Source organism: Vombatus ursinus, unplaced genomic scaffold (assembly GCF_900497805.2).
Source record: "Vombatus ursinus unplaced genomic scaffold, bare-nosed wombat genome assembly UNPS02015255.1, whole genome shotgun sequence".
NCBI classification, from domain to species: Eukaryota; Metazoa; Chordata; class Mammalia; order Diprotodontia; family Vombatidae; genus Vombatus; species Vombatus ursinus.
The window spans coordinates 3,578,036-3,601,286 of NW_020955033.1; the positions used below are offsets into that span (position 1 = coordinate 3,578,036).

The 23,251-nt window shown below is 37.8% G+C and overlaps 1 protein-coding gene across 1 annotated transcript in view; it reads left to right on the top strand.

Moving 5' to 3' along the window:
* Positions 1-23,251, top strand: part of LOC114031871 (peroxidasin-like protein) — a 475,034-nt gene that overhangs the window by 179,288 nt on the left and 272,495 nt on the right. The window contains exon 2 of the mRNA XM_027847056.1: positions 276-347. Within this exon, the coding sequence (XP_027702857.1) occupies positions 276-347 (72 nt within the window). The remainder of the gene's footprint in view (positions 1-275; positions 348-23,251) is intronic.

Consider the following 23,251-nt stretch of genomic DNA (forward strand, 5'->3'; position numbering starts at 1 on the left):
GAAGCATAACAAGAGCTAAGGTACAGTTGTATAGTAGCACTGCAAAGGCTTAGCCTTGGGTATTAGAGAAAAATGGGGCTTCTGGCTGAAGATTTTTGCTGAACAAACATGGAAGCTTTGGGTGAGGCTTGTGAATGGGTAAAAGAAGACCAAGGGTGACAGTTTTAGTTTTAAAAGATTCAAAAACTTAGAACACTTGAAAGTAATGATGAAATTGGAATTAATATGTGATCCTCTTTCTCCCTCTCCTCCATCCCCCCTCCCTTTGTCTGCAGGGATTTGCGATTTAACAGAATACGAGAAATTCCATCTGGCTCCTTTAAAAAACTCAAGAATTTGAACACCCTGTAAGTATTAATGGCTTATTAGTAGAATTTTATGTGTGGACAGTGTTTATTAGACATAGGTAACACCGATATCAATTTATCTGATTACATATTTGTACATTATATAGGATTTGCTATCATTTCCTATAAGGGATCCTTGATTCCATAAATAAGAGGCAAATATATTTGTTGAAAAAGGAACACCTCATTTGAGGTTAAAAAGGACCATTTCAGTTCTAGGTTTCAGTTTTCCATGGGAAATTAATCTTGCCAATATTGAGAAACAAAGTAAATACAGGCTAGTGGGAGAGATGGGGTCAGACATTTGCAGTAGGATTAGTCAGCAAAATTCTGCCCTTTGCCTTCTACCCATTTTCTCCAGCCTTTTGTATCTGGATATGGAATAGTTAAAATAGAGTCCAATTTTCTCAGGAGGTATATTTCTGAGTCATCAGTCAGAAGTAAGACCTATGTGAGAGGATGTAGGACAGTAAGCATGATAGGAAATCACTTTTTTTTCCTCATTCACCAAGTAGTTGATCTCTCCATCACTACATTTAGGGCTCTAGAAACTACAAAATGGAAAACAGAAACTGCATGAAACCAGATGGAGCAGGAGGTAGGGTTGGAGGAAGGAAACTTCACATCATTTTCATCTCTCACCCCACTACCTGATCTTGTCCCACCCCCAGATTTGGGATTTTAAAGTTCCTATTACTTTATGTTATGTACCCTGGCTGGAAATTGGGTAGCTAATGAAATAGCATATGGCAAAGGTTTGGAGCTCTGGACTCTGAAAACCAGTGTTGCTCTCGCTTCCTGGTAATGAAGAGACTCATTGGGTCAACCTTCTGAACTCCTGACTGATTCAGTGTACTCCTTTACTTAGTCTTCTTTGTTTCTTAGATACCTAGATAGCCTTTAAATGGAAAACATAGAGGACAAAGATTAATTGGTTAATTCCTGAAGCTTATTTGTTTAATAATTAAATGGTTTGTTTGTTTATGAACCATTTAGAAACTATTCGCTAATTCTTGGGGTAAATCCCAGGAAAATCCACTTTTTATTCCTTGCATGTCTTTGTTAGCCACCCTGCTCTAGGAGGTAGGGTTTTTTTTTGTTGTTGTTTTGTTCGGTTTTGTTTTTTGGAGGGTTGGGGAAAGGTCATGGAAGGGGGAAGTACAGTGCAAATGTTTCCTCTTCCAGGCTAGCAGTGCTTGTCATCTTTAAGGTGTGACCCACAGAATATTTCAGTAGTCTTAACTCCAGGTAGGAAACAAAGAGGTGAGAGACCTAACTGAAATGGGTTTTAATCTGGTCCAACCTTTCATTTTATAGGGAAGCAAATGGAAGTGAAGTAACTATAAGATATAGATGGAACTTACCTAGAAATCGCTGAGATGTTGGACTGTGATTTTAGTCTTTGCATTATAGCATGTGACCTTTCTATCCTGAGTTATGGTCCCAGCTAGGCTGTATGACTTTCTGTTATCTTATGCTCTCTTGGCCTCAGTTCCCTCATTTTGAAAATAAAGAAAAATCAATTAGATGATTTCAAATGTCCCTTACATTGTTAACCTTCTAGGATTACAAATTCTGTTATGGTTCTCTTTAACTCTTATCTCCATTTTAGGAGCAGGGAAACTTTTCTCTAAAATCAAAAGATAAAGAAAAAAATAGCTCATACAGAAAACAGGTTTTGACCCTGGGGTCTAACTTTTTTTCTTTTTTAATATTTTGAGAGCTCTATTTTAAAATGGTTGATTCCCTTTGTAACCCTATGTATTTTAATTTAATGCATTTAAAAACAGTATTTGAGAAGGGTCTTAAGGTCAGACTGCTAAAGGGATCCATGACAGATAAAAGATTAAGAAAGCTTGTTCTAAGTGGGGAAAAAATATATATAACTTTCCAATTAAACTATCTTTGACGTTGATCTCCCATTGCAATTATTTTGTATATCATTTGTTGTTGTTCAGTTATGTCTGATTCTTCATGGCCTCATTTAGAGTTTTTGTGGCAAAGATACTAGAGTGGTTTGTCATTTCCTTCTCTAGCTCATTTTACAGATGAGGAAACTGAAGCAGACAGGCCTAAGTGATTTGCCCAGGGTCACACAGTTAGTAAGTGTCTGAGGCCAGACTTGAACTCAGATCTTCCTGACTCTAGGCCCTGCACTCTATTCACTGTGCTACCTAGCTAACCACTTGGATATCATACCAGTATGATAGCAAGGAAATATTATGACAAGTCATCACAAATGAATGAAAAATAGTGATATAATTGGTTAAAAATGATTAACTCCACTTCTTGTTTCAAGGACCTATGACCTCCTTTAGCTGCATAGACCCTTTCTGGATGTGGGTTGCAAATGCCTTTGCCTTAGTAGACAGTTGAATGAGGTACTGTAGCCTGAAAATGCCTTGTATTAACTGGTGGTCAGGTGATGAAGATTTCTCAACAAAGGTAGGGCTGAAACTATCCCCATCTCCTGGTCTCTACTTAAGGTCTTTTCAATTTGATAAACACTTAAAAAGCTTATGCTGCCCACACAACCCTCAGCACTCAAATATTCATCTCCATGCCACAAAAAGTCATCAGAGTAGAGTTTTAGGAAATAGAAATTACTTAATCTTTGAAATAGTCATAGGAATTTGGAACCTGAAAAATAAATAAGAATTTATCATATTTTGGTTCAAGTAGACCAGCCATAGATGCTCCCCTCTTTCCCTTTAGCTCAAAGGGCCTCTTTTTACAGAATGAATGACATCAAAATACTGCCAGGGCACTGTAAGGGAGGAAGCCTCAGCTGAGGGAATTGAAAATGATGATTATTGCTGAAAAGAAATATGCTTTTAGGAGGTCAAAATCTGGGTTTTCTGAAAGAATACATGAATGAATCGGGGAGATTCTTGTGAATGACCTTGAAAATGGTCTATTTATGTAAGAATTATGCATAGTGATAAGAAACTGTCCTCATGCATGCAACTACCAAAGCCTATTTTTTCCAAGGCAAAAGAATGATTTCTAAAGCATTCTCTCTCTCTCTCTTTCTATCTCTTTCTCTTTCTCTCTCTCTCTCTCTCTCTCTCACCTTCTCCCTCTTTATTTACAAAATATTATATATAAGTTAATACTAGGGCAAAATTTCTAAAAATTAGGTAAGAATCAATAAGCAGCATATGTGGTCTTATCTTTTTGCTATTTTATTTCTTTAATATTTGGGTATTAGATATTCAGGCAACATTGATTTTTTAAAAAAATAAATACATTTTCAAAATGTTTTCAGTAAAACAGATTTTTGTTAAGTTAATACAATTTTTTTCCTGCTGATTTTCATTATAGAACAAATGATATGTTTTGATAGGAAAAAAGAACTGGGAAAACATAAAATCACAGTTAATTCAGTAAATGCTTTGAAATTATGTATCTAAAGGAAGGGCAGCTAGGTGGCATAGGGCCTGTAGTCAGGAAGACCTGAGTTCAGATTTGCCCTCAGACACTTAGTAGCTGTGTGACCCTGAGTAAGTCACTTAGCTCTGCTTGCCTCAGTTTCTTCATCTGTAAAATGAGCTGGAGAAGGAAATGGCAAACCATTCCAATATCTCTGCCAAGAAAACCCCAAATGGGGGAAGAGTCAGACATGACTGAAAAATGACTGAACAACAACAAATCTTAAGGAAAATATAACTTTGTGTTGAAATATCAATAAAATACTCAAACTACTAATAATATCCACTTCTGTATTCAAAATAAGGCACTGAATTAATGAAAGATCCATGATTTCCTAGGAACTTTAGGAACTTTCCTAGGAACCTAGGAATTTTATCCATTGGTGCTGGCTGATGGAGTGCCTGTGTTTTCTTCATATTAATTGTTAGGCCAAAATTAGCATAAGCAGCAGAGAATCGAACCATATTTTGCTGTGTCTCAGCTTCAGAGGCTGCATTGAGTGCACAATCATCTGCAAACAGAAAATCATGCCCCAACACTCCCTCCACTTTGGTCCTGGCTTGTAGCCTTTTCAAATTGAAGAATTCACCATCAATGCAATAGCTGATTCTGATGCTGAGTTTGTCTTCATTGAAGGCATTTGACAACATGGCTGAAAACATCATGCTAAAAAGCAGAGGAGCAAGCACATAGCCTTGTTTCACTCCATTGTTGACTGGGAGAGCATGAGAATCATGCATTCCAGAACCCAGGCAAAGCATTCCATTGTGAAATTGATGTACAATGCTGATGAACTTCTCTGGGCAACCAAATTTTGACCTAATTTTCCATAAACCCTCATGACTGACAGTATTAGAGGGGATAGCTTAGTAGGTGAAACCAGAGAGTTGCCTGAGGCTCAGAGAGATTAAATGACTTGCCAGATAAGTATCAGAGATGGGATCTAACTAGGAGTGCAACACTATATTCCTTAGGACAAGCTAACTTTCATGCCACTGAATAAAATGCTCAAAGAGCCAGATCTTGACTAATCTTTTCATCAGATGAATCCAATATAACACTTCTTTTTTTTTAATTGAGAAAATCATACTTTATTTTGTAGTCAGAGTTCATCAGTTCATGCTCTGGAGATGGAGAACAATTTTCATCATGAGTCCTTTGCAATTGTCTTAGATCATCTTATTGATCAGAGTAGCTAAGTCTTTCATTATCATATTGCTCTTATTGTGTACAATGATCTCCTAGTTATTTAAAAATTTTTTTTTAAACATTTTTATTTAAAGTTTTGAGCTCCAAATTCTATCCCTCCCTCCCTCCACTCCCCTCTTCCTGAGATGGTAAGCAATCAGATATTGGTTATACATGTGCAATTATGTAAAACATTTTCATATCAGTCATTTTGTAAAAGAAGACTCAATAAAAGAAGAAAATGAAAGAAAGTAAAAAACAGCATGCTTCAGTCTCTATTCAATCAATATCAGTTCTTTCTCTGGAGGCAGAGAGTATGCTTCATCATTAGTCCTTTGGGATTGTCTTGGATCATTGTATGGCTGAGAATAGCTAAGTCATTCACAATTCTTTATCAAGCAATATTGCTGTTACTGTGTACAATGTTCTCTTGGTTCTGTTCACTTTACTATGCATCAGTTCATGTAAGTCTTTCCAGGTTTTTGTTAAATCGTCCTGCTTGTCATTTCTTACGGTATAATAATATTCCATTACAATCATTTGCCACAGCTTGTTTATCTGTTTCCCAATTGGTAGGCACCTTTTTGATTTCCAATTCTTAGCCACCACAAAAAGAGCTGCTATAAATATTTCTGTATAAATAGGTCATTTTTCCTTTTTTGGGATGTCTTTGGGATATAGACCTAATATTGGAATTGCTGGATCAAAGCATGCGCACAGTTTTATGGCTCTTTGGGCACAGTTCCACATTGCTCTCCAGAATGGTTGGGTCAGTTTACAACTCCACCAACATTACTGTCCCAGTTTTCCCACATCCCTTCTAACATCCAACAATTTCCTTTTTTTGTCATATTAGCCACTCTAATAGGTATGAGGTGGTACCTCAGAGTTGTTTTAATTTGCGTTTCTCTGATCAATGGTGATTTAGAGCATTTTTTCATGTAACTATAGATAGCTTTGATTTCTTTGTCTGAAAACTGCCCGTTCATATCCTTTGACTGTTTATCAACTGGGGAATGGCACTTATTTTTATAAATTAGACTCAGTTCTCTATATATTTGAGAAATGAGGCCTTTATCAGAGATATTTGTTGTAAAATTTACCCCCATTTTTCTGTTTTCATTACAATTTTAGTTGCATTGGTTTTGTTTGTACAAAAGCTTTTTGTTTTATATAATCAAAATTATCTTTTATATCTTGTAATGCTCTCTATCTTCTTTGGCTCTAAATTCTTCCCTTATCCATAAATATGACTACTCTTTTAATTTGCTTATGGTATCACCCTTTGTGTCTAAATCACATACCCATTTTGACCTTACTTTTATATATGGTATGAGATACTGATCTATACATAGTTTCCACCATACTGTTTTCCAGTTTTCCCAGCAATTTTTGTCAAATAATGAGTTTTTGTTCCAAAAGCTTGTATCTTTGAGTTTATCACATACTAAATTACTGTGGTCATTTATTATAATGTAATTTGTACCTAATCTATTCCACTGATCAACCACTCTATTTCTTAGCCAGTATCAGATTATTTTGATAATTGATACTTTATAATCTAGCTTGAGATCTGGTATGGCTAGACCACCTTCTTTTGCATTTTTTTTCATTGATTCCCTTGATATCCTTGAGCTTTTGTTCTTCCAGATAAATTTTCTTGATATTTTTTTCTAGCTCTATAGTATAATTTTTTGATAATTTGATTGGTGTGGCATTAAACAAATAGATTAATTTTGGTAGAATTGACATTTTTATTATATTGGCTCAGTCTCCCCATAAGCAATAAATATTTTTCCAGTTGTTCAGATCTGACTTTATTTGTGTGAAAAGTGAAAAGTGTTTTATAGTTGTGTTCATATATTTCTTGGGTTAGTCTTGGCAGGTAGACTCCTTCTAAATGGCATTTGTGGACTCATACTTGGCCTTTCCCCATCACTTACACGTATATCTCTCTGTCTATCATATCCCCATCTAGATTGTAAACTAGATTTGTAGTTTCATGTACAATCATCTTCTTCCCCCTGCCCTTGTTTTATTTCTTAAGTTCAGAATAAATAAATAAAAATTAAAAAAAAAACCAAACAAACCTCTGTGAGGGTAGGGACCATGAATTATCTAAATTTGGTATCTCTGGAAATGAATTTTAAATGTATCCCATTTAATTAGACTACATGACTATTTTTGGGAGGGGCAGGTAATGAACACTTAATCTCATAAACATAAGGAACTCCTTCCAGTGAGAAAATTCCTTCCATTAGAGCATATCTGTACTTGCTTTGAACCTTCTTGTCTTATAGAGTTGCCTGAAGCATTGAAAAGTAGAATGATTTACCCAGTGTCATTCAGGCAGTACAAGCCCAGCATGTAACAGTGCTAAGTACATGACTTCCAATGTCTCTTCCAATGCTAAAGGCTCTATGATTTTTCTGTGTGAAAGTCATCATTGGTGGGATAAGTTCTTTTAAGTTATTATTTTTAAAATGTATGGCCAAAAGAACAAGGCACCTTAGTGTAATGCTATCAGTATACCTAAATTCTACCTGTGTAATAATAATAATAATAATAATAATAACAATAACAATTACTAGCATTTATACACAGCATTTTAAGGTTTGCAAAGCACTTCACCTTTGTTATCTCACGTGATCCTCACAACCCTATAAGGTAGCTGCTATGTTGTTTTGTTGTTGTTTAGTCATTTTTTGTCATGTCCTATTCTTTGTGACCCATTATGGGATTTCCTTGGCAAAGATGCTGGAGTGGTTTGCCATTTCCTTCCCTAGCTTATCTTACAGATGTGCAAACTGAGGCAAAAAGACTTTGATGACTTGCCCAGGGTCACACAGCTAGTAAGTGTCTAAGACCAGATTTGAACTCAGGAAAAGGAATCTTCCTGACTCCAGGCCTGGCACTCTATCTACTGCACTATCTAGCTTCCCATAGGGACTATGATCTTGGGCTACTTGCTTCACATCTCTGGTTTTTTTATCTGTAGAATGGGAGAAATTGGATTACATCATTGCTAAATTTCTTCTAGGTCTTAAATGCTATGACCACTCATGTCAAACCTTATACAAAGACAATAAAGATGTGTTTCTACAGGAAATAAAGATAATTTCCTTCTTCCTTTTGTTACGTAGCAGGTGAAAGAAGCAATGACTGAGGAAATAAAGGTTTAATCTTCTGAGTATATCGATTTATTAAGCAATGCATGCCAATTGCCTAACAAAGTGGGACTAGACTCCTTCCTCTGCTTTGGGATGACCCCTGAATACAGGGGGGAGGCAGACTTTAATACATTAAAAACAATTAATAAGAAAGGACCAATTAATTAATAGGAAACAATACATTAGGTAATCTGATTTCTACTTGGATGAAAGATTAGGTACTTTCCAAGTTGGGAGGGGGAGAGTGAACAGGTACAATTCCTTAAAATCAGAAAAGGAGGTGTCCCACTCCCCAAAGTGTCTGTAAACAATCAAAGGAACATGGAAACAATTGATCAGTGTAGGGTCAGTTTTTAGAAAAGGCATATGGGTTGCTTGAGATATATAACTGTGAGAACCCCTTGCATCAGTCTTTGGATCTGAGTTTCTGGTGAGCATAATCTAGGTCCTTAGTTAAGGGTCTATAGGCAGCAGATAAGGGTAGTCCAGCTTTCCAGTCATGCAGGGGTGGGTTCAAAAAGTACAATAAGGTTTTCTCCCAGTTCCCGCAGTTGAATAACGTTTTCTCACAAGACAGAAATTGGACTAGACCCATAATTGAATAGAAAGGTAACTGAGCTGGCTCCAGAATTAAGTCTCAAGATGGGGTCATTGTGGTTCACTCAATTCCCACGATTAACCATTTGCTGTCCTAATCACCTCAATTCCCTCAGTCAGGAACTAAAGAGCTAACACTGCATCTGAAATAACTGGAGCTGAGTGGGAGTGTTTCTGTACCAGGTTCCAGATGTGTTGTGAGCTAAATGTTGAATGTCTTCAACTCATGCTCAAGAGGCAGTTTCCTGACCCCCTCTGGAGAAAACACTGGTCTGTACCTTGATGCTTCCTCTCTTCAGTCTGCCTTCTTGGAAAGAAGAATTGAGTTTCCTATTACCAGCCTATGAGTTTTTTTCCCTTAAAAAGTCCTTTGTGAAGATTTAGAAACCTTACCTTTTTTCTTTTCCTTCCCCTCTTCTCCTTCTCTTCTCTTTCCTTCCACTCTCATCTCCTCTCCTTTTTGCTTATCTCCCCTCCAACAATTTCTTTAAAGGTGATGTTATAGTTGAAGCTATGCTTATTTTTGGTTTTTGTTCCTAGCTTCACTAGCTCCTTTCAGTGCTCAACTCAAATCCCACCTTTTAGAAAAAGCCTTTCTTGGGTTTTCCCTCACCCCTTACCTAACCATTTCTAGGACCTTCCCTTCCAATATTCCCTTCTTTCTGCTGTGTATATTTGTATGAACATAGTTGTTTGCATATTGCTTCCCCCATTAGAATGTGAGCTCCTTGAGGTCAGGGATTGTTTTTGTTTTTCTTTGTCTCTCTCATTATTTGGCATTTAAATGCTTATTTACTCACTTTCTATTCATGTAGTTTAATTCTGAAGGAAAAAAAAGAAGATAGAACATAAAGTCTGTGTGGAGGGAATGTTTGTCCCTACTAAGTGAAGTCTCACTTATTAACATGAAATTCTCACCTACTTGCAATGCATTTGCACTGTTAAAATCAGATTTTATACACATTCAGTCTTCTTAGTTTTCAAATTTTAATGAAGCCATTAAATTGGATTTTTTCAAATACAAGTACAATATAATGATAGAAATGGAAATAATTGTCTACCTGTTCATTTGAGAGTAAGAGTATAATTTTATTTGATGTGAAGCAGTACAATATATTGAAAAGAGAAATGTACTTGGAGTTAAAAAACCTGGGTTGAAGTTCTTACTCTACTTACTAGCTGTGTGACCTGGGGGGATGGGAGAGAGGAGCAGGGAATAAACATTTATTAAGTACCTACTATGTTCCAGGCACTGTGCTAAGCACTTTACACATATTATCTCATTTGATCCTCACAACAACCCTGGAGGTAGGTACAGTTATTATCTTTGTTTAACAGTTGAAAAACTGAGGCAAAGAGATTACATGATTTGTCCAGAGTTACACAGCTAGTAAATGTCTGATACCTCATTTAAATTCATATCTTTCTGATTCTAGGCCCAGTGATTACTTAGCTGCCTAGAACGTTTCAGAGCCTCAGTTTTCCTCTCTTTAAAACTGGTGTACTAATACGTGTTCTACCCTTCTAATTGAGATTTTGGAAAGAAAGCATTTTGTCAATAATGGAGTACTTAGGAAGACAGGATAGGGATTGGGGTCAGGCCTGGCTCAGGCATCAAGCTGCATCGTGGGATATGACTTAAGCCTTGGCTGCTTGGGTCAATGATATCCTAAGGACAGCTTTGTAGCATTTAAAGGAAAAACAAAGACAAAAACAAAACAAAACACAGCCTAATCCACATGGTAGGGGGAAATCTGAAAGACAGTGATCCAATCTTATCAATATAGTGGAAAAGGCATTTTCTCTGGTTAGAATACCTGACTTCAAATCTTGCTGTTTCTACTTACTGTCTGTATGACCTTGGAGAGGTCACTTAACTTTCCTTGGGTTTCAGTTTCTACATTTTCAAAATGAGGGATTGGATTAGAGGGTCTCTGAATATTTTCCACTATCAATCTATGGTCATTTATAGAGGAATTATCACCATTATTATTATGTGTAAAAAGAGAGTCAGATTGGCAGCAAGGGCTGGCCTTGGAGTTAAAAAAAAAAGTTGTGTTCAAGTGAGGCTCTAAGACTGTGAGTTTTAGACAAATTGCCTATCTACATCAGTGAAGAAACTTTCCACCCTAGAAGAATCTCATATTGGAAAAAAAAAAATCACAGTTCTGGATCCCTTGCCACGCCAATAAAATTGAATTGAAAAATTATAATTATAATGTAATTATACAACCATGTATATTATAATCATAGGATAATTATAATTCTAATGTTAAAAAATCCAAAATCTGGTTCAAGGAACAATGACTAAGCAACAACAACAACAACAACAACAAAATAACAGAAAATCAACTCAATTCTATTTGTTTTAAGTGAGACCACATGGTAAGACCTTATGTAAAGGGCAAGAGACCAAAGTGGGCAGATGGTACTTACGGACTAAGCATAAAATCTAAAATCATGCACGTGTCATCTGCAGATGTAGAAACTGGCCCCAGTAGAATATTTTCTTTGCAGATGCAGTGGATACCATCAGCTCTCCTTCACACTTACAAGCTACAAAGGCTTTTACAAACAAACAGAATCACACTTTGGAAGAGGCAGTACAGATGTGAAATGACCTGAACTTCTGATACAAACAAGTTTATTATCGGGCCTGCTGTGATATTGGTGTTTGCAGGTCATGGACTCTGAGTAAGGAAACAGGGCTAGAATAGTAACATTAAGCCTAGGAAAATAAGGTGGGGAGGGGGAAGAGTGATAGTAGAAAACCCCGAAACTGGCGCATCCCTAGAGATTATCCATTTGGAATTTATCCTTACTTTATAGACTAATAAAAACAAAACAAGTCAGAAGTGACATTTGTCTAAGATCAGTAAGCAGGAATTAGATTTTCTAATATAATCTGGCATTCAGTTAAGCTTGGGGTTCTTTTCATATTCCTTTTTTGAAATATTAAAAATATTCAATATTCAAATGTACTGGCTGCGCCGACCTTCTGCCGGCCGCGCTGTACCCTCTCCTCCTATAAGGAGCAGGCTACCAGAGTCATACTCACTTCTGAGTCTTCGGTCCTCAGTCGGATAAACACACAGAGACGAGCCATCGGGAGGCACCAACACCAGAGCTTTATTCAGAGGCCATCACAGCAAGCCATCATAGCAAGCCCAAGCAGCAAGGCCAGAGCAACAGAGCAGGAGCCAGGAGAGAGCGTGATCTGACCACGCTTGTTCCTAAATACCTACCTAGCCCCTCCTCCCCAGCCCGCTTACTAGCCAATGATTGTAGGGTCAGATACCGGAAGGGGCTGTCTGAGTTTAGCACACCAAGGGGAGGGAGTGACGTAGGAGGCTAGGACCGGATACAGGGAGGAGGCATCTGGAATTAATGCATAGACAGAGTATGTGACCTAGGAAGTCAGACTCAGATACTGGGAGGAGGGGTCTAGGGTCAGTGCTACACAAAGGGACCCAGGAAGTCAGGAAGGTCACAAGATGGAGGCGTCTGGGGATGACGTAGCATATAGGGAGGGGAGGAAGCAAAGGGAACTCAGTCCTCTGCCATCCCACTCCCACGTGGCACCGCCCCTTGCCTCAGGAGCACAAGCTCCGCTACTTCCTTGTACCCAGCTTATCTCACAGAGCACTGCCCATTGCCTCAGGACTTCTCCATATCCAGCCCATCCCAATTCACCACGACTCCGCCTACCACAGCCCCTGCCTCGACTTCCAAATACCCAGATCTTACCCTACTCTTGCTACAGCGCCCAACCTAGTAGCTGCCAACATCAGACAGTCCCTCACATTCAAATATCAAAATTGGGAGGGACAATGACTTTTTTAATGTCATCATCACTCAAGACACCTAGCACATCATAGATGACCTGAAAAGGAGGGTGGTTTCTTATCCTTAATAGAGATAAGATTAAGAAAACTTAACCTTTGTATCAATATACAGGAAACATTAATCAACTACTCCTTTTTGGTCTCCTTTGTTGGTTCTTTATCCAACTCGACACACTCACCAGAGGTGCCCCCGCTCTTTTTTTTTACTCTAATTTATCTTGGTGATTGGGGCAGCTGGGTGGCATAGTGGATGGAGCACTGACCTTGGAATCAGAAAGACTCATTTTCCTGAGTTCAAATATGGCTTCAGACCCTTATTAGCTGTGTGACTCTGGACAAGTCACTTAACTCTGTCCCAGTTCCTCATCTGTAAAATGAACTGGAGAAGGAAATGGCAAACCACTCCAGTATCTTTGCCAACAAAACCCCAAATGGGGTCACGAAGAGTCAGACATGACTGAACATCATCATCAATCTTGGTGGTCTTATCAGATTCCAAGGATTCTATTCTCATTCTCTATGCTGATGATTCCCAGATCTATATATCTAGCCCTACTCTCTCTGTTGACCTATAGTTACAAATCTCCAATGGACTTTTAGATAATATGGAACCAGATGTCTCATCTCAAACTCAACATATCAAAAGAAACTAATTATCTTTCCTTCCAAATTCTCCCTCCCCTTGATCACTATTACTATTAAAGTCCCCATCATCCTCCCAGACATTCAGGCCCCTGACCTGGTTGGTCTTACTTTGTGCCCCCAGTGGGTTTCTTGGTACCTGGTAGATACTAAGCACTTGATGTTTGCAGTACTTGCTATCTGTCTGATTAAAAGAACCAGAGGAGGTCTCCAATGTGTTGGGTTGGACCTTTGCAGGGGATTTATGGAAAGACATGGTCAAGAACAGTGCAGGATAAAAAGGTATGGATGGGTTGTGATCAATTGAGGGTTGGTTGAATTTTTTTTTCTTCTTTTGAGGAAGTATCCACTTTGATGATATCATAGATTCATTACTGTGCTATAATCAATAAACATTTTTTAAGCATCTCGTATATTCTAAGAACTGTACTAGGCACTGGAAATATAAAGACAAAAATGAAACAGTCCTTGCCCTCAAGAAGCTTACATTCAATTATCAGAAGAGACATGTAACCCAATAAATATTTATTAAGTGTCTACTCTAGTCCAGGGACATGCTAAGTGCTGGGGATACAATTAATAAAAAGACAGTCCCTGCCCTCGAGAAGCCTACAATTTAAAGGGGGAGGCAGCCCAGAAAAGGAGCCAGGAAAGTGGGGTGGGGTGGGGAATGGGATGCCAGGTGGTGTCCCAGTGAGTTGAAATTAGGCAGGTAGCAGTTGCAAAGTAGAGTGACCTTGAGAGTCTAGTTCCTGCCTTCTGTGAAGGAAGGCATTGGGACGAGTTTTGTATTCTCCCCTTAGCCCTCCAGTCGGAGGACAGAGAGACTGAGGGAGCTGGGGTCAATCAAGGATTGAGTTAGTAGCTTGGTGGTGAGTTTAGAAGTGATAAGCTTATCCTTGTGGGGTGGAGACATGGGGGTAGGGAATCTTGTTCCTTGGAGTTGAAATTAAGCAGGGCAGGAGGTACAGAGTGGAGTAACAATGTACCAGTAACAAGCAGAAGAACTCACATTAAATGGTGCTTTAAGGTTTGCAAAACACATCACTCGATTTATCTCCTTTAAGCTTATCCACAGAGGTCCCCACCCACCCCAGTCTCAGTGCTGTTTAAGCCTTAATAGCATAAAGCTGCCCTGAGACTTTGGGGACCTACTGTATAAGTATGAACAAAATACATACCAAATAAATGCAAGGCAGTTTTAGAGGGGTCAAGGCATGAGCAGATGAAGGGATCAGGAGAGGCTTAATGCAGAAGGTGAAGCCTGTACTGATCTTTGAAAGAAATGAAAGCCTCTAAGCAGTAGAGGGGAAGGAGTGTGTTCAGGCCTTGGAATATATGGTGTGTACAAAGTCAGAGAGAGAGGAGACAGTGATTTTTGTGAGGATCAACAAAGTCAGTTTAGCTTGATCTAACATTGTAGGTACTCAGCAAACATTTGTTTAAGGAAAGACTTGAGGAAGGCAGGTAAGGAGAGAGAAAGGGAGGGAGAAAAGAAGGCGTTTATTGTTAATGTATATAAATGATTCTTTAATTTGATTGACTAATTGATATCTTCTTTTAATGGGGTTTGAAATGATTCCTTAGCTCTGGCTATCACACAGTACACCCTGGGCTAATTTAAACTCTCTTTGATCTTTCCTAGGTAGGGAGTGATTCTAATAATAAAGTTCTTATTCCAAACAATAATAACACAGGTATCCAAAGTGATCAAACACTGAGGGTGAATAGGGTGCCACATACCTGATTTTAGTCATTCTGTGTATTTGTTTTCATGTTCTTGCTCAATCAGGGGGATTACTTGTTTGTAGCTTTCTCTTTATAGAGAATAAGAGATCTGAACCACAACAAAAATTTTTTTATTTTAAAAAGGAAGGAAATAACTTCATGTGGTGTCCCATTAATTATCACAGTGGTAACTCTGCAGCTCTTGTGAATGTCATAGAAGTGCTAAATGGCCACAAGGTGATATGAGGGAAGCTATCTTTTTCTCCCCTGGATTTATCTCTGATGTCTACAATTGAGAATCTTCAGTCAGCTCAAAGCCGAGTCTGTTCCTCTATTGTTAGGGACCAGTTCTGTTTCTTCCTAATCTTGGGCAAGTCCTGGGACTTTATTCAGCTCATTTAGGTTAGAACAGGCTCTTACTTAGCCCTGGCCTGGAAGATACCAACTGGTACCTCCATATGCCGTGGATCTTCCAACAAGGCAACAAGAAGTTACCTGTGGCCAGTCTAGACCTGTAAGAGTCACTATGGGATGACTCTGTTTTCCTTGGGCAGAGTTGGAACTGGAGGCAATGGAGGGAAAGGACAAGGGAAAATATGATTGGTTATGTGAATTATTTTTAATGTGAAGTTACCATGTACTATCTGCAATAGAAGCTTCTACTTTCTATTATGACCTTATGGTAAAATGGAAAGACTTGAAGGCAAAAAAGATGATTAGTGGAAAGACTGATGAAATTATGTTTTTCATGGTCTGGTGTGCTCAGGCCTTACCCAGAGTCTTCCTACAAGTAAATAATTATAACAATTATAGCTATCTAGCAGTGAAATGGGCTACCTTTGGAGGTTCTCTCTTTCAGTAGAAGTCTTCTGACAATAACCACTTGTTGGAGACTTTGTATAAGTATGGGTCAGTTTATACACCTTATTTTTTTCTTATTGTTCTACCATTTATATCTATGGGTGCTTTTCATAGAATAATCTGTATGTGTTAGCCTGATGTTAGACCAGAAGTAAGAAGAAAGACCTGGGTTTGAAGCTTGGTTCTGCTACTAACAGGCTGTGTGACCTTGGGTGAGTTTCTTAATCACTCTTGTTTTTAAATTTCTCATCTGTACCTTTCCTACTATCTTGTACGTTTGTTGTAAGAATGAAAAAAGAATGTGCATAAGAGAGTTTTGCAAAATATAAAGCACAATACAAATGTAAGATCATTATTGTTCACATTAATGAAAGCAGGACTTGTGATTTTCAGTAAAGATATGGGAACTTTGATTTCACAGTTTTCTTTTCCATGTGTCTATGTTATTTCTCCAATTGGATTTTAAGCTCCTTTGGGGCAAGGATTTCACTATTCTTATACATATCTCTACCATATAGCACATAGGCTTAATAAATATCAATTGGTGGTACATAAAATTGAAATCTCAACTTCTGGGATTAGCCCACTTAAAATATGTGCTGCCCGTGATCAAGTTCATTTGAAACATTGGAAAATTACAAAGAACTTTTCCTTTTTGGAGCATAGACTATGTAGCATGTTAATGTATAAATCATATGTAGGGGCAGGGAAGTACCTAAAATTTATCCTATTTGAGGGACTGACTGCCTGTATATTTGGTAGACCTTCCCACCTAAAATATGTTTGCATTGAAAGTCAGCAAGATAGAAAAGTATTGCTTTCTTCATTTCACACTATATTAGTAACATCAGAAAAAGGATCACTCATGAAATTATCTGTTGCTAGACTCCTGAAGGGCAAACCATGTGGCTATTTAGCAATCTCATTTTTATTTGTTCAGCGGTTTCCCAAAGTGAACAAGATATTGCCCTCAATAGGGGTGGTAAAGCAATTTATTTAGCTGCTTGTCAGAAGAAACTATCTTTAATACTGCGAACGCAGAGGCTTTTGAGATATATAGCTGTCACAATTACCCAGTGAATGCCATTCTTGTAATCATTGGAAAGTAAATCAATGACAGGCAAGAAAGTCCAATAGCATGTTCATAAATGCTTAAAATGGCTTCAGGAACAGATTGAACTAGACTATTGCTTTTTCTTTATAATTGATTGAGGAACTGTTTTCCTTTTAATTCCTCTTATTTTAGAGAGATTTTATAAAGTACTGGAAATGGTGGCTCTGAATTCTACATTACAACATTGAAATTTACTTAATGAAATATGTATGCATGCATGTATATATATATATATAAAGAGAGAGAGAGAGAGAGAGAGAGAGATAGAGAGAGAGAGAGGGAGTTTGAACTTATTATTTTATAGCTATTACTTTCAGTTCAGGGATCATACTTTCAAAACATTTCTCTGCCCCATCTCACTTCTTTGTATCCAGTGACCCCCATAGTCAGTGCTTCCTTTTATGTAACTAAAGATGGTCTCACACCAAGCTTCTGAAAAACCTCTGTCAGGGTTGATATTGCATGTAAAAGTAAGTATTCCACAAAATTGAGCTGCAAGTATAGAAAAGTAGGCTGCCTGAAATGCTGACAAAAATTACTTATGTACTCACCTGGCCTACAGGTGACCAGGAATGCTGAGTCTGTGGCTTTATGAGGTCTTTCTCTCTCATCTGCTATTTTGACCTTCTAAGTCAGCCATACTAACAAGATCATCTGTGTAGCAAATTAGTCTTGTCTTGAAAAGCCTAATGTCCACAATACTTTCTGATTTCCTCCCAACTCCCTAAGACACACAAGGAATTCCAAAGTTACCAACTCCCTCAAGGGATTAGAAAATGTGAAGCAGGAAATTGAATGTGTTAAGTCGATCAACAGATGTGGTCTATCTCACCTTTCTCTTTGAAAGCAAATAGGATTTTCAGATTTACAGAATCTTTGGACTGGAGATGAGAGGTATTTTGACTTTCTTTTTTCAGATTGCATTTCCATTCTTTCTATCTTTCTGGCCTGTGCTTCAAAAAGGTTTATTCACTGCTGCCTTTATTTGTTGGTTTTTGTTATCTAACTCCATGGAAACTGGCTTCTTCCTGGACTCCCAGCACCTGCTGTCAGGTTTTAAACAGTTTTCTCCTCTTTGTTGTTGAATCCTATTTTGGGGTCTCTCCCCACTCTACCTATATACCCTTACCCCAATAGATCACCCTTGGTAGTTGCTGCTGCCTTTGCTGGTTAGGTTCAGTCCTGCTGCTGGCCTATGGATAACCCAGCTGACATTCAGACAGCCTCCAGGAGTCAGCACCTGAATGTACATAGGACCACTTTTCACACAATGCCTCAGTGGGAGTGCCTGTATCTGATAAAGAAACTACAGAAGGTGATGCCAAAGTGAAGTAATTTCTTTTTAAAGGCCTTTAGATAATGACTTTTTGTTGACATGGTTTGTTTAATCCTTTGAATAGAAGAAGCTTCCCCGGTAGTTTTTCTTAAGAAGAATTGGAATTGGGATGGGAAAGGGAGGGGAAGGAGGAGATTGAGGAGATCAGATTTATTCCTTGTTGGATTTCTTTCTCTCTGAATGATAATGCTAGGTAGTCCATTTAGAAAGGCATTATTTAAACCAGCATTTCTTTCAGTGCAGTGACCTGTATTTGAAACTTGCCGAAAGCAAAACAAAAACATATGTTTTGCTGAGTACTGCTATTTTGAAAAGAGGATTATAGTGCAAGAAATTTGTGGCACTCAGAAATATGAAATCAAAAATGTAGATGAAATGTTTCTGGTTTGTAAGTTAATTAGAAGAAGCTGGCATAGACGATTTATTTGTGTTTCATCTGCTTTGACACTCTTGGGGTCAGTACTGTTCCTCTTTTAGCCAATTGAAAAGTCCAAATATTTAGTGCCAACAGTTGTTTAATTTAGTGCTATGTGAATTCAAGCATTGAGTACATCCAACTACTCCTACTGAGATTTTAGTTAATTTGCAAGGTGAATGCTCATTTAAAGAGAGCCTGGAGGCAGGGCTGGCTCCAGGCAACATTAACAGAATAGTAGCTTACATCACTGGAAAAAGATAGCAGGGAGTAATGGATCTAGATTGCCAACCTTACAGTCTGAAAGAACCAGGTTTGAATTTTGCTTTGACCCATGGTAGCTGAATAACCCTGAGCAAGTCACTTTACTTCTCACTGGTCTAGGCACCTCACTAAGACTAAAATGATAACAGAGTTGCTGTTTCACATTGGTGGAGGGAGTTGACAGAGCCAGACCAAAAAAGAGACTTTTACAGAACATCTTAAGATTTATAAAATATTTTCACAATAACTAAGTTAAGATAGGTATCACATTTTAATTTTACAGGCGAGAAAATGGAAGCTCAAAGACATAAAGTAACAGGGATGAGAAGAACCAGAATCATTCAGTCAATTTAGCAAGCAATTATTAAGCACTTACTGTGTACCAAGCACTGTGCTGTGCACTGAGGATACAGATAAAAGCAAAAACATGAACCTTGCCCTCAAGGAACTCACACTGTAATGGAGAAGTAGAACTTAGGTCTACTGAAGCTAGTTCCATTGTCCTTCCAATGGCACCACTCTCTTTCCAAAAAAGCAGGTGGTATTTGTCTATGTGTCATTCCTCATAGCTTCACAGTTCCCAGCTTCTCAACTTTAACTTCTCTGGCACCCCTTGTTTTTTACTTGTTTTACACCCTCCTTGACCTTATCTACTTTGAATCTTATTAAAGCATTTATTAAACAACTACAGCATGCCAAGCACTATGGCTTATCTGGGGATACAAATAAAAAGAATGACAGAATCTCTATATCAAGGAGCTTACATTCTGATGAGCAAGACAACAAGGATGCATGTAAGTTATACAGTATAAATAGAAAGAGAAAAAATGTAAGATTATTACATAAAAGGTGGTTAGGGAGGTAGGGCCCTAGCAGTTGGAAATAATAGGAAAGATTTTATGTCAAAAGTGGTATACTTGGGCTCCAACTTAAAGGAAGAGAGGGATTCTGGGAGTCAGAGGGTATTCTGGGAATCAGAGGGGACTAAGGAATGCACTGCAAGGCATGGGGAATAATTAGTTCAGAGGCCCAGAGATGGGAGATAGAGGGATACATGTGAGGAATGAATGGAAAGAAAGTCAATTTGGTGGTACCACTGAGGATAAGAATGGGAATAACATTTAATGGAATTGAAAAGAGAGATTGGGGCCAAGTTATGAAGGTCTTTAAAAGCTAAGCAAAGGAACTGATATTTAGTAAGGAGCCATTGGAGTTGACTGAGAAGGGGATGATGTGGTCAGTTCTGAGCTTAAGGAAAATCACTTTGGCAGCTGTGGGAAGGATAGTCTGGAATGAGGAGCTCCTTGAGGCTGGAACACTAAGCAGGAGACATTTCAAGAGGTGATTTCAAGAGGATGCTGAACTAAAGTTGTGACTGGGTGAATGAGAGAAGTAGTTGAATGACACCATCCAATAAAATACATGTATTTTAGCATGATACTTTCATAGGATGCAGGATACTGTAGTAGGAAAAAGTATTGGGCAACAAGTACATTGGAAAGGGTATGAATCAAGAATTAGGAAAATCTGGATTGTAGTCCCAGTCCTGCTACTCATTAACTGAATCACCTGGTACAAGTCATTAGGTTTCAGTATCCTCTTCTATAAAATGAGAAGGTTGAACTTAATATCATCCAATGTTTGTTCCAGCCCTAAATTTTCATGTTTCTATTACTGAGACTCAGAAAATTTGAGTTCTACTCTTGATTCTGCCAATTTCTATCTGTTTGACTTTCAGCAAGTCATTTGACTTCTCTGGGCTCCTAAAACAAGGGAATTGTGGGAGATAATCCTAAATGGTCGAATTAGAATTCAAGACTCTGTGACTCTTAGTCCACTGTTCCATTAGCATACCAGCTAGTTGGTTTCAGTTTATAGTCAACTCTTAAGCACAGTTCCTGGCAAATAATAGGTGCTTAATTCATTTTTATTGAATTGAAAGAGAAGTGGCAGAATCATGCAGCTTTGTTTACCATAATGAAGAAGTTTTGAACTCTTTTAATGGTTTATTTTTTCCAATTACATGTAAAACTAATTTTTAATATTTTTTTTTTAAAAATTCAAGTTCCAAATTCTTTCCCTCCTTCCCTGTACTCCCCCCTCATTGAAAAGACAATTTGCTGTAGGTTATATATGTGCAGTCATGTAAAACATTTCCATATTAATCATGTTGTAAAAGACAAAAAAAAAATCCCAAGAAAAATAAAGAAAGTTAAAAAAAAAGTATGCTTCAATCTGCATTCAAACTCTGTCAATTCTGTCTGTGGAGGTGCATAGCATTTTTCATCATAAGTCCTTCAGAATTTCTTGGATCATTGTATTGCTGAGAATGCCTAAGTCATTCACAGTTGGTCACTGTACATTGTTCTCCTGGTTCTGCTCACCTCACTTTACATCAGTTCATCTAAGCCTTTCCAGCTTTTTCTGAAAGTGTCCTGCTTGTCTTTTCTTATAGCACAATAGTATTTCATCACAATCACATACCACAACTCATTCAACAATTCCCAAATTGATGGGTATCTCCTTAACTTCTAATTCTTTGCCTCTACAAAAAGAGTTGCTACAAATATTTTTGTACATATAGGTTCTCCTCCCACCTTTTTAAAAAAATCTATTTGGGATACAGACCTAGTAGTGGTATTGCTGGGTCAAAGGATATGTGTGGTTTTATAACCCTTTGGGTATAGTTTCAAATTGCTCTCCATCATGGTTGGATCAATTCACAATTCCACCAACAGTACATCACTGTCCCAATTTTTTTCCACATCCTCTCCAATGTTTACCATTTTCCTTTTCTGTCATATTAGCCAATCTGATAGGGGTGAGGTAATACCTCAGAGTTGTTTTACTTTACATTTTTCTGATCAATAGTGAGTTAGAGCATTTTTTCATATGACTATAGATAACTTTGATATCTTCATTTGAAAACTGGCTGTTCATATCCTTTGACCATTTATCAATTGGAGAATGACTCATATTTTTATAAATTTGATTCACTTCTTTATATATTTGAAAAATGAAGCCTGACTTTGTTGGTAATATATATCAGGCCTGCACAACCTGCGGCCTGCCAAAGAATTTTGGGCGGCCCACAAATGGGCCTGATATATAGAAATATTAATGATTTATGTGTGTTTATTTTAAATCCTGTAACTTTGCTAAAGTCATTAATTATTTCAACTAGTTTTTTAGTTGATTCTCTAGAATCCTTCAAGTATACCATCATATCATTTGCGAAGAGTGATTGTTTTATTTCCTTCAATTCCTTTCTCTTCTCTTATTTTTTTCATTCTTTTAAATTTTGTTTTGTTGTTTCTTGATGTCTCATGGCTTCCAGTTACCCAATTCTAATTTTTTTTTGTGTTTTTTTAGTGAGGCAATCAGGGTTAAGTGACTTGCCCAAGGTCACACAGCTAGTACATGTCAAGTGTTTGGTCTGAGGCCGGATTTGAACTCAGGTCCTCCTGACTTCATGGCTGGTGCACCACCTAGCTGCCCCCCAATTCTAATTTTTAAGAACAACTTTCTTCATTTATCATTTTAACCTCCTTTTCCATTTGGTCAATTCTTCTTTTTTAAGGAGTTGCTTTCTTCAGTGAATTTTTGTAATTTTTGGATATCTTTTTCCATTTGGTCAATTCTGCTCTTTGAAAAATTCTTCTCTTCAGTAGATTTTTGTGCCTCTTTTACCATTTGGCCTACTCTATTTTTTTAAGGTGTTATTTTCATCTTATATCACTTTTGTTTTTCCCTCAATTTTTCTTTTACCTCTCTTATTTGATTTTTAAAATCCTTTTTGAGCTCTTCCAGGAGTTCTTTTTGGGCCTGAGACCAATTCACATTTTTCTGTGAGGCTTTGGATGTGGCTGTTTTAACTTTGTTTTCTTCTTCTGAATTTGTGTTTTGCGCTTCCTTGTGATCATGGTAACTTTTTATGTTCAGGTTTTGTCTGTTTGTTTGTTTTTTGAGACTATTTCTTGACTTGTAATTTTATGGTAAAGTAGGTCTCTGCTTTTGGGGTAGAGGAAACATTGTCCCAAGTTTCAGGTTTGTTGTGCTGCTGTTTTCAGAGATAGTTCTGGGTGGTGGAGGTGTAAGTTTTCAGTTCTTCCGAGGTGGTCTGATATAAGGAGAAGTGTGCTTACTGTTCTCCTGTCCCGTGATCTGGTCTATTGGCAACCACAAAGACTCTTTTATACCCTGGAATTATGACCAGGTTCTCTGACCCCCTGCAGCAACATGCTTTAGTGTCCTAGTGCTTTTGCTCATCCTGGGACCTTGACTTGGAACCATATATGGGCAATGCGACAGA